Here is a 12,991-nt window from a genome sequence, read left to right as displayed (position 1 = left end):
ATAATAGTCTCAAAGTGGAAACAACTGAAATCCACTAATAGATAAGTGGATAAACAAATTGTGACATAGATATGCACTGGAATGCTAATCACCAACAAAACAGAACCACTTAAAAAAAATGCAACAAGATGGATGAATCTCAAAAACATTGTGCTGAGCCCAAGAAGCCAGACAAAAAACTATACACTCCCCAATAAACTGTTAAAAGATTATATATTTTTATTTCATTTATACAAAATTATAGAACACATAAAACTAAAGTACAGAGACAGAAGTGCATTAGTAGTTGTCTGGGGTCTGTGCTCAAGGAAGCAGGGGGAGACAAAGTAGCTTTTTGGGTAATGTAGATGTTCTATATATACAACCTATATTTGGTAAAATCAATCCCTTTAAGCGTATGTTCAGTGAAATGGAACATACAGCATGTTTAAAACAAGGCAGTTAATGTTGCAAATTGGTTATAAATATTTATAAGAAGCTACAATTTAAAATTAAGATAAGGTTGGGGAAGGCTTCATCATACCTTTGGTACCATAAAGACAAATCTCTTTGGAAAAAAGGATTAGGGTGAATTAAAAAAAAACAAAAATGTATTCTAACAGAAGGTTAAATTAATGAGACATAGGACTGATTTTTTTTAAATTTATCTTTATTGTTGAAAGTATTACAGATGTCCCTTTCCTTCCCCCATCCTCCCACTGATTCCCTCCACCCTGTTCCAGTCCCCTCCCCAGGCCCTCCACCACTACCACTATTGTCTGTCCATGGCTATGCAGATAAATTCATTGTTAATCTCTTCCTCCCCTCTCTCTTCCAGCTTCCCTCTGAAATACCTCAATCTGTTGCATGCTTCAATATCTCTGGATCTTTTTTGTTCATCAATTTATTTTGTTCATTAGATTCCACGTATAAGTGAGATTGTGTGATACTTGTCTTTTCTCTGAGTGGCTTATTTCTCTTAGCATACTATACTTCAGGTTCCTCCATGCTGTAATATGGTAATTGTTGAGAAACTCTTTAAAAGAGGAGTTTTTTGGAGTGAGCAGTCACTGACTGCATTATCTCACTTCCTTTTTAATTATAACAGGAAGACAAAGCAGCATTAGAACTCAATCTGACTGATCTCTGAGGGGGTTCTATAAAACACCTTTTAAAAAAATTAGCCAAGAACCATTTTCTAGCTTCGTTTTGCCCAACTTTACTCAAACCAATCCATGCACTGCACTTTCTGAATTACAACTGGCATTGTATACTTATGGTATATAAAGCCCTGGTGTTTGAAATGCCAAATACAGAATGGGCACATATAGAAATTTGTGGCCAGCAGTTCTAGTTACTTTTTAGACTCAGGGTCATATTATGATGACCTTAATTCAATTTATTTATTTAAAATAATCATAGCTTTATTTTTATTTTAGAAAGATAAAGGGAGAAACACTGATTTGTTGTTCTACATATTTGTATGCATTTCATTGGTTGTCTCTTGTATGTGCCCTGATAAGGGATTGAACACCCAACCTTGGCATATCAGGATGATGCTCTAATCAACTGGGCTACCCAGCCAGGGCCTCAATACCTTTTTACATAGTTTTCGCCACATATCATCTAATGATAAAAAAAAATTCTATTACTTTTCAGTTAGGGCTCCTAAACTTTATTATGATTCCCAGATCTCTTATTTATAGAAAAGTACAACTTAACAAAATATGCTAGCAGCAAATTACATTATTTATCTATATTTTAACTTAGATTTCCCAACAACTATGTTGATACTATGGGCCCGATGCACGAAATTTGTGCACTGGGGGGGGGGGGGGGCTGTCTCCTCAGCCCAGCCTGCCCCCTCTCACATACTGGGAGCCCTCAGGGGATGTCCTACTGACGCCTAAGCTGCAGTCTGGCCTCCCTTTGTGGTAGACAACCGGGCTGATCAGGGAAAGGCACCACCCCCATCACCCCGCTACTGGAGCCACTGCCATTCACCGCAGCTACCAAGGTGTTTTCATCAACACGGACTCCAGTCCCTTCACCAAGAAAAAATGACAACTTTCTTTAGGCATTTTCAAGATGTATCTATTTTCATAGGATATGACATTTCTTTCTTTCTTTTTTTTTTTTATCCTCACCTGAGTATATGTTTTTATTGACTTTTAGAGAATGTGGAAGAGAAAGGGAAAGACAGAGAGAAACATCAAAGTGAGAGGAATACTTTGATTGGTTGCCTCCTGCATGAGCCCTGACCTGGGCCCCAGCCAGGGAGGAGCCTGCAACTTAAGTACATGACCTTGATCAGAATCTAACCTGGACCCTGCGGTTGGCAAACCTAGGCATTATCCACTGAGCCAAACCGCCTAGGGCAGGTTATGACATTTCTTAGCCCTCCAGCAGTGGACCTTCATTTTTTCCCCAGGAGTGTGGTGGAAAAACCCTAGATCACCTTTTTGGATTCTTATACCCAAGTTACTAAGAATATTACCAGTGGCATACGGGGAGCTTAGCCAATGAGTGGTCAGAAAAGGTATTTCCTCTGTAGTTCACACCTATCTCCTCCAATCTCCAGCTCCGCCCCTGCCAAGGCCTAAAGCCTCCAGCCCTTGGCAGGGGACCCCCAGCTGGCTGGATCTCCAGGCTCCGCCCCCAGCCAAGACTGAAAGCCTCTGGCCAAGGCTCTGGCCCTGGGCATGGACCCCCAGCTGGCTCCAATCACCCGCAGTGGACCCCAGCTGGCTCCAATCGCCCGGGTCCACTCCCGGCCAACGCCTCAAGCCTCTGTTTGAGGCTCGGGCCCTGGGCAGGGACCCCCAGCTCACTCCCATCACACACAGGGACCCCCAGCTGGCTCAATCGCCTAGCTCCACCCACAGCCAAGGCTGCAAGCCTCTGGCTGAGGCTTGGGCTCTGGACAGGGAACCCCAACTCGCTCTGATCGCCCGCAGGGGACCCCAGCTGGCTCTGATGGCCAGGCTCTGCCCCAGCGGCCAAGGCTGCAAGCCTCTGGCCGAGGCTTGGGCCCTGGGCAGGGACTCCCAGCTGACTCTGATCTCCTGCAAGGACCCCCAGCTGGCGCAATCACCCGGCTCTACCCACAGCCAAGGCTGCAAGCCTCTGGCCGAGGCGTGGGCCCTGGGCAGGGACCCCCACCTTGCTCCGATCGCCCGGCTCCACCCCCAGCCAAGGCCACAAGCCTCTGTTTGAGGCTCAGGCCCTGGGCAGGGACCCCCAGCTGGCTCCGATTGCCCGCAGGGACCTCCAGCTGGCTCAATCGACTGGCTCCACCCACAGCCAAGGCCGCAAGCCTCTGGCCAAGGCTTGGGCCCTGGTCAGGGACCCCCAGCTCGCTCAGATCTCCCGCAGGAGACCCCAGCTGGCTCCAATTGCCAGGCTCCACTCCCGCAGCCAAAGCCTCAAGCCTCTGGCCGAGGCTCGGGATCTGGGCAGGGACCCCAGCAAGCTCGGATCACCCGCAGGGGACCCCAGCTGGCTCCGATCGCCCTCAGGGACCCCAGGTGGCTCCGATCTCCTGGCTCCAACCACCCCCCGGCCAAGGCTCGGGCTCTGGGCAGGGACCCCCAGCTGGCTCCGATCACCTGCAGGGGACCTCAGCTGGCTCCCATCGCCTGCAGGGGACCCCAGCTGGCTCCGATTGCCTGGCTCCGATGCCCAGCTCCAACCATGACCATGGCCAGCAAGGGCAGGGGAAACCCAAGCCTCCCTCCTGCTCTCTGCTGCCATAGCCATCTTGGTTGGGTTTATTTGCATATTCACTCCTGATTGGCTGGTGGGCGTGGCTGGTGGGTGTAGCAGAGGTGTGGTCAATTTGCATATTACTCTTTTACTAGGTAGGATAACACTTACATTACACATGAGTAAATGAAGTTCAGAGAGTTACGTACCTTGCCCAAACTCCCAAATGAAAGAGCTGTGAGTCAAAACCCAGATTATTTTAACTCCAAAATGCTCTTGAGCACCATGCTGTATTGCCTCTAAAGGAGAACTCAACCTCTCTGACAGGTACAATATAAACTTGGAAGAAGAGTGACAGCATAATTTTAAAAAACCCATTTACCTTCAGGGGCCGCAGAGCGCCACAAAATTTTGTCCAGCAGCTGTTTTCAATGAATTCTAAGCGCCTCTCTCTTTTCCTAAGCGTTCGTAACCTTTCTTCAAGTTGTTTTAAGGTGCGTTTATCCCTTGCTGGCAAAGGTCGACCATCTTTGCTCTGCAAACAACAGAACAAAAATGAAACAGTTTTTAGCATTAAGGTCTTAATAAAGTAATCCATCAGATTTAGCAGATCAGGCAATGAAACTTCTTTAGGTTGGATTTGATTCCTTAGGCAAATTTACAAATTAAAAATAACAAACAATTTTGATGTGACAGTGCACATATATGTACAAAGGTCAGCACCAAAATGTGAATGTGTGGTCACAGTGGCATGGCTCAGTGATTGAGTGTTGACCTATGAACCAGGAGGTCACCATTTGATTCCCAATCAGTATTGTGGGCTCAATCCCCAGTGTGGGGCATTGCAGGAGGCAGCCTATCAGTGATTCTCTCTCATAATTGATGTTTCTATATCTCTCTCCCTCTCCCTTCCTCTCTGAAATCAATAAAAATATATTTTAAAAAATAAAGTAAAAATAAATATAGGCATAGTTTTTGAAGAATACGTTGCAAAACAATTCAATATCAAAAATGTTTGCCAAAGTCTAAGTCACATCAGAAAGCAGCTCAAAGACAAAGTAATTTGATGCTTCCCAATTATAAAACTAGAGGCCCAGTGCACAAAATTCGTGCACGGGCGGGGGTGGGGGGGTGTGTCCCTCAGCCCAGCCTGTACCCTATTCAATCTGGGACCCCTCGAGGGATGTCCAACTGCCCACCGGGATCGAGCCTAAATGGGCAGTCGGACATCCCTCTCATAATCCAACACTACTGGCTCCCAACCACTCGCCTGCCTCCCTGCCTGCCTGCCTGATTGCCCCTAACCTCTTCTGCCTGCCAGCCTGATCACCCCCTAACCACTCCCCAGCCAGCCTGATTGGCGCCTAACTGCTCCCCTGCTGGCCCGATTGCCCCTAACTGCCCTCCCCTGCCAGCCTAGTCACCCCTAATTGCCCTACCCTGATGGCCTGGTCGCCCCTAACTGTCCTCCCCTGCAGGCCTGGTCACCCCTAACTGCTCTCCCCTGCTGGCCCGGTCGCCCCCTAATGCCATCCCCTGTAGGCCTGGTCCCCCTCAACTGCCCTCCCCTGATGGCCTGATCTCGCCCCCAACTGCTCTCCCCTGCAGGCCTGATCTCGCCCCCAACTGCCCTTCCCTGCTGGCCAATTTGGTTCTGATTGGTCAGTTTATATGCCAGTCAGCGTCAAAAGCTCCACCTCCTAGGCAGCCATTGGCTCCTCACAGTTCACCAGGATTTGGTTCTGATTGGTCGGTTTCTATGCCAGTGAGCATCTCTGGGCCTATTGCCGGGCCTGATCAGAGAGGCGGGGCTGATCAGCAGCGCCCACAGAGGCCCGGAGAAAAACAGAGGCGGGGGAAGCCCAGAGAGAAAGAGAGGCAACGGCTGATCAACTGCTGTCATGGAGGCTGCGGATCACACCCTGCCTCTCTCTAGGGGCCCCTCTCCGGGCCTGATCTGCAGCCCCTTCGGCAGTCCGACTGCCCACCGGTCGTTTTGGCCATCAGGGTAGGGCAATTAGGGGTGACTAGGCTGGCAGGGGAGGGCAGTTAGGGGCAATCGGGCCGGCAGGGGAGCAGTTAGGCGCCGATCAGGCTGGCAGGGGAGTGGTTAGGGGGTGATCAGGCTGGCAGGCAGAAGAGGTTAGGGGCAATCAGGCAGGCAGGCAGGGAGGCAGGCGAGTGGTTGGGAGCCAGTAGTGTTGGATTATGAGAGGGATGTCTGACTGCCCATTTAGGCTCGATCCCGGTGGGCAGTCGGACATCTCTGCAGCCACGGCAACTCAGCACTGACTGCAAGACTGACTTCTGGTGTTCGGTCGAGCCTTCGGTTGTTTTGTACATTACGGACCCTGGGTTTTTATATATTAGGATACCAACTCACTTTTGATTTAATTGATTGAATGTGTTGTTCCACTTCTTCAATGTCTTCAGTGTTTTCTAAACGTTCATAAGCAGCACTTCTAGTGCCTTTTATAAGATTTAAAGGTAATGCTGACATGCCATAGGCCTAAAAAACAAAATTAAAATGTGATTTAGTAATATTATTTTAAATACAGGATATCCCCCAAAAAGGTATACACACTTTAACAGCTGATAGCTCAATTTTGAAAATGAAATGCATTTTAGTAAACACTGGTTTTATAATTATTTAAAGTGTGTGTATACATTTTTTTTGGGGGGACACCCTATATATGACACAATTTTCAGGTAAAAATGCCATTTAAAAAAAATGAACACAACATTTAAGAGTCTGATATATATGTGGTATTATGCAATGACTAGAGGCCTGATGCACGAAATTCATTCAAGAGTAGGCCTTCCTTCCCTGGCCACCGGCTCCGGCTTCCCTCTGGCCACTGGCACCCGGGCTTCCTTCAGGCCTCTGGCAGGCACCCGGGACCCGGGCTTCCCTCACAGTCCCAACTTTGTCCAGAAGGTCGTCCAGAAGACAGTCTAGTAATGCTTTTCTTATTATAATTACCAATTATCCATATCATTTGAACACAAGGCCAGTACAATGTTGCTTTTTTACAACCAGATGTCAAGGCAAAAATATTTTATTAAACCCAATTTAAGTAAATTCCCTGTCCTCCCAATCAACTCCAAATTAGGCTTATTTTTACCCTCTCGCATGTTATTTTGTGTTGGAAGGATTTGGTTCCCTAAATATACTACCTGAGTACTCAATACTATTTCCCAAGAAATATGTTGCTCTAGTCAATATTCGCAATGTGGCCCTTATTTTTTAATCTTTTGTATTTTTAAGTATTTATTTTTTAAATTTTTTCAATTGTAGTTGACATACAATATTATATTAGTTTCAGGTATACAACATAGTGGTTAAACATTTATGTAACTTATAAAGTGATCAAGTTGATAGCTAGTACCCTTCTGACACCATATATAGTTATAAAAATATTATTGATTATATTCCCTGTGCTGTACCTTATATGGCTAACATTCCATTCTATATATATCTTTATGGATACTTAGGTTGCTTCCAAATCTTCATTATCATAAATAATGGTACAATCAACATAGGGGTGCAAATGTCTCTTTTCAAATTAGTGTTTTGAAATTCTTTGGATACATAACAAAAATTAGGATCGCTGGCTCATATGGTAGTTCTATTTTTAATTTTTTGAGGAACCTCCATTCTGTTTTCCATAAAGCCTGCACCCAATTTATAATCCTACCAACAGTACACAAGGGTTCCCTTTCCTCCACATCCCTGCCAACACTTGTTTGTTGATTTATTGATAATAGCCATTCTGACAGTGGTGAGGTGATATCTCATTGTGGTTTTAATTTTCACTTCCCTGATGATTAGTGATGCTGAGCATTTTTTATATGTCTATTTGCCAACTGTTTGTACTCTTTGGATAAATGTCTATTCAGGTCCTCTGCCCATTTTTTAATGGGATTACTAGGGGGTTTTTTTTTGGTGTTAAGTTATATGAGTTCCTTACATATTTTGGCTATTAACCTCTTATCAGATGTATTGGCGAATATGTTCTTCCATTCAATAGGTTGTCTTTGTTTTGTTGATGGTTTCCTTCACTGTGCAAAAACTCTTTAGTTTCATGTAGTCCCATTTCTTTATTTTTTCTTTTGTTTCCCATGTCTGAGAAGCTAAGTGGCCCTTATTTAGAGTCCACTGTCAAATGCAGGTCATCTAAATTCTATACACTGGTCTGTTGGTCTCACTTTCTACAAACCCATCTTCTATAACATATCCAATGTGATCTTTCTCTAACACTCAAGTCAGATTATACCATTCCTCTAATTAACACCCTCAAGGACTAATAAGGGTAGTTTTCAAAGTACTCTGGGAGTAGTTCCTAGGATTCTGGGTAGGAATCTTTAGGGCCACTACAGGAGAGAGGAAGGCAGGTAGTGAGTGATGCAGGGACCTACTGCTACTTTTCTAGAGCAAATATACTTTCTTCATCTACATTTTTACATGTCAGAATTTCATCTAAGAGTGTTGATTGTCTCAATTCTTTTTTCTCCTACTTTTATTCCAAGAACAAGCATTTATTAAGTTGATAAAATAATTTCTTTGAGATATTTAACCAAAAATCATTTTAAAAGAATTCTTTATTCATATGAACTTGTTTCCTTACATGAAATTCATATATTTATTAGAAAGCTGAACTGAACTTCTAAATAGCTTAATGTAAAAGATTTTAGGGAAAAAAAAAAAAATGTCCTTGAAAATACCTTGTGGTAACATAGGATCAGAATACAGCATCTTTTAATGAGTTTTTAACCTTTTGCACTAGGATGTCGAGATTAAAATTACTCTTTGAATGTATCAATAATTTGAAATATAAAAAAATCCAAATAAATAAGTTTGTATGAAAAGAAACTCCAGTTTTTTATTCTACTGCCGCGCTTTTTAAAATATAGGGTATTTAAAAAATTAAATCCCGAGTAGAATAAAGGAATCGAGAAAAAAGCAAGCAAGTGCAAAGGGTTAATTGTCTGAAGAGAGCAAGTAAAAGAAATAGTCATGGTTTTGGTTGCCTAGCTTTTACCTTGTTTTTGGATTGCATGTTTAAGTTTCAATAATTACCTGGAAATTTAACGATAAGATTTAGATTATGATAGACTTTATATAACGCATTATACAAAACATTTCATCAACACAACTTTAAGATCTTTAAACAATATTTTCAATTCAACCTCAGACTTATTTGGGGGGAAAAATGTATGAAAAGACTATCATGTTCAGAAATAAAACTTTTATTGCTTACTACTGCCCTCTAGTGAATTACTAGGAAATCAACAAGGCTAAAGAGATTATATTACTTAAAATGCTTTTAGGTCATCCATAATTGCCTCCAATTTTATTTGTTTCAACTTCCAAAAATAAATCACCATCTATATTTTAAAATCCAAAATACTTTGAAGGACTATATACAAACTACAAATATTTATAATCCCTTCTTACACTGTCTAGCGTAGAAAAACACCTTTTCTCTGCATATCTCTGCTCTATCTAGGATGTTTTCCAACCTGTGAGCCTTGGATTATTGCAAAGAATCAACACCAAGCACTGCTGTTAAGCTGAATAAATGTCTTGCATATACTTGTAACTCCTATTATTCAAGTACATGTTTGCTAAAATGACTAATGAAACAATTTAACATACTCAATAAGATTTCCCTTCTAAATATTCACTGATTCTAAGACATCTCTATTTCCTCACATCAGTGAAATCTGGATGCATCTTATAATCATTGGCTAGGCAGAAGTCATACATAGTTGTCATACCAGCTATTTACAAATATGGTCATAGCTGGTTACAATATAGTTACTTCATTGGTTGAATAGCATGCGTTCTTGGTACAACTATTGTCATTTTAAATGTCATTTAAGATAGTACTATGATTTGATATTGGAACAAAAAGTTAAGTGTGTAAGGGGAAATGAACAAAGGAGCAAATAATGAAGCAAATATTAACTAGAACAATGATCATAATTCTATAATTTCTTGCATAACAACAGTCAAGAATTTTATGGGCCTAAGAAAGAAAGATACTCAAAGTAGAAGCCATTTTGCTAGTTAGGTAAATGCAAAAAGATAGCCTTTCACATGGCAAAATAAGAAACAACTGCAAAACAACAATGAAAAAAGCTTAAATTTATACAACAGTTACTAGTATGCTAGCAGCTTTGGAGAAAATCCCAGTGACAAGAGTGGAGCTCTTAAGAAAAGCTGTATCATCAATTCTCTTGATAGCATAAAAGACAATCTTGTATAATAAATCATGGACATGAATAAACAATTCAAAAAAGTGATTCAAAAGATTGATATTACAAATGTCAAGTTTTAGGAATACATTTCCAATTTATTTCACTTATATTTCTTGTTCTATATGCAGAAAAGTGATATGATTTTAAATTATTTACAAAAGCCTAAAAAACTTCTCTCATTAAATATGAAAGCATGGGCAGGGACATTTTAAATATATATATTTTTTTTTATTGATTTCAGAGAGGAAGGGAGAGGGAGAGATAGATAGAAACATAAATGATGAGAAAGAATCATTGATCGGCTGCCTCCTGCACTGCCCCTACTGGGGATGGAGCCATCAACCAGGACATGCACCCTGACTGGGAACTGGAACCAAGACCTCTTGTTCATAGGTTGATGCTCAATCACTGAGCTATACAGGGACCTTTTTTATTTATTTTTATATATTTCATTGATTTTTTTATAGAGATAAAGGAAGAGGGATAGAGAATTAGAAACATCAATGAGAGAGAATCATCAATCAGCTGCCAAGGTATATGCCCTTGACCGGAATCGAACCTGTACCGTATTTTCTGGCATATAAGACAACTTTTTAACCCAGGAAAATCTTATACGCCCAGTCGTCTTATACGCCGGAAAATATGGTATTTTACGTCCGCAGGCCGACGCTCAATCCACTGAGCCAAACCGGTTAGGGCGGGACCTTTTTTATAGTGGTACATAAAATACAGGTGCATCTATATCACATGGAAGGCTGAGAAATTTGACTTTTAAAAGGGACTGTCTTCAAAGATTATTGAGAACCACTGCTCTACTTATTTCTATTTTTGAATCTTCAATTTATCACTTTACATTTCATATAAAATGTATATAGGTGAACATTATAGAGATACAAATACAAATAAAATTCATAAATATCTTAGAGCACATGTTCAGTTTTCAACTGATAAATGTATATAAGAAGTTTAGTAGTCACTGCTTTTATAGGTAATTCAGTGTCCACATATTACATTTTTATAAAAATATCATTATTCAACATTTCCCCACTTGATGACACCGAAAATTAAAGTATCTACATAAATATCTGTGCCCAGAGGTTTCTTTCTTTTTTATTTAAAAAAAATAAAAGATTCTCTTTATTTTATTTTTTCCATCACCATTTATCCCCTCTATGCCCTCTTCCATCTCCATCCATCCCACCCCCCGCAATCAACATATTGTTGTATATGTCCATATGTCCATGAGTTCGCTCTCTCTTTTTTAAGCTGAAAACAATAGGAAGACTAATTAATATGCTTGACATTGTTTTTCTAAAATTGAGTGGCCAATTATTTGGCTATTCCTTAAGACATGGTACAGTGGGTATAATCTTGGTAAAATTTAAATAATCAACTAGTTTATAAACTAAATAATAATGCATATCTAAGAAATTCACACTTGACTGACATATACATTACAAAAACATCTCAAATTTCAATACTAACAGTTACAGATTCTATAACAGACATGAGCCCTAACCGGTTTGGCTCAGTGGATAGAGCGTCGGCCTGTGGACGGAAGGGTCCCAGGTTCAATTCCAGTCAAGGGCATGTACCTTGGTTGTGGGCACATTCCCAGTAGGGGGTGTGCAGGAGGCAGCTGATCGATGTTTCTCTCTCATCCATGTTTCTAACTCTCTATCCCTCTCCCTTCCTCTCTGCAAAAAATCAATAAAATATATTTATTTTAAAAAAATATAACAGACATGATTATACCTTTAATAATTAATGCTTTATACTTAGGGTTAAAATATGCTAAGTATTAACTTCCCTCTTTGGGTACCTTAATGAAAATGAAACCTACTTCCCATGAATTTGTACCCTCTTCCACGTTCCACCAGGAAAAGCTCAATTCTCAAGCATCTATATAATGTTAGGAGACAACTGGTAACTAGTACTATTAACCACCTATCTATAATTAAACCATCTATAAACAGTTGATTTTCAACTAGTTTTTTTTTGTTTTGTTTTGTGGGGTTTTTTTTCAACTAGTTTTTAATAAAGTTTGTATATGATTGGCCCCTTTTTACAAATGGAAAAGCTAGGGTTCAGATGTTTGATTACATAAAGACACTCATGATTAGTGCTCAGCTATGTACACCATGCTGCCCCCTTAAAAAGAGTCTCCTCTAGCCTACCCTTCTTCCTCTCTTTACATACTAGGTAGTTGGACAGACTGTGGTTTGGTAACAAAACATTCTGCCACTGAGTTTTGAGCATATCTTGTAGTGTTATTTAAATAACTAAAGGCCCAGTGCATGATTCAATCATGCACCTGTAGGCTGTCTGTCCGCTGGTCGGGACCCGGTGTGGCCAGCAGTTCCAAAGTCCCTGGGCCCCTAGGGTGAGGCGGGGGCATGGTCCTCCTGCGGCCAGAGCCCAGGCCGGGGTCTTGCCTTCGCCTCCCACCCAGGAATGCTGGGGCCGCCGCCGCTGCCTCCTCTGCGGACACTGCCGCGCGCTCCTGCGGCCCAACTGCCGCCAGACTCCTCCCCCGGGAGCCGCGCCGCCCGCCCACCCGCGCCGCCTCCAAACCTCCAAAACGCTGGCTCGCTGCCCCAGAGGCCCGTCTGTGCTGCAGCACAGCCATGGCGCAGACGCTGAGCTCGCGCCGCCGCTGGCAACGCGAGCTCAGCGTCCTGCCGGCCCAATCACCACCCCAGCCACCCCGAGTCCCGCCCCCTGTGTCTCCCGCTGGCCCAATCGTGGGCGTAGCGGAGTGATGGTAATTTGCATATTACCATTTTATTAGGTATGATGTTTATCTGTCTAGCCAAACATACCCACGTAACCACCATCCAACTGTGAATGCCTCTATGACTTATCTTTTCCTAACATACAGTTTCACTGACCATAACACAATTGCTGTTAGCAGCCGATTTACTATACCTGCAAGAGGAGAATGGTAAGAACTATACTCTGAGCCATAAGAAAAGTAAATATTCAACAATTTGAGATACTAGTGACTACTGAGTAGCCAACAGATTCCAAGATTTGGTAAATT

At 42.2% G+C, this 12,991-nt stretch overlaps 1 protein-coding gene across 1 annotated transcript in view; it reads right to left on the bottom strand.

Annotated features, from left to right (window-relative positions):
• Positions 1–12,991, bottom strand: part of LMBRD1 (LMBR1 domain containing 1) — an 86,667-nt gene that overhangs the window by 33,267 nt on the left and 40,409 nt on the right. The window contains exons 8-9 of the mRNA XM_079780653.1: positions 6,068–6,193; positions 4,067–4,219 (exon numbers count right to left, since the gene is read on the bottom strand). Coding sequence (XP_079636779.1) covers positions 4,067–4,219; positions 6,068–6,193 — 279 coding nt within the window. The remainder of the gene's footprint in view (positions 1–4,066; positions 4,220–6,067; positions 6,194–12,991) is intronic.

The sequence above is a fragment of the Cnephaeus nilssonii genome (genome assembly GCF_951640355.1).
Source record: "Cnephaeus nilssonii genome assembly, chromosome: 9".
Lineage (NCBI taxonomy): Eukaryota > Metazoa > Chordata > Mammalia > Chiroptera > Vespertilionidae > Cnephaeus > Cnephaeus nilssonii.
Note: the sequence above shows the minus strand (reverse complement) of the source record. Positions and strands in the feature narration are given on the sequence as shown.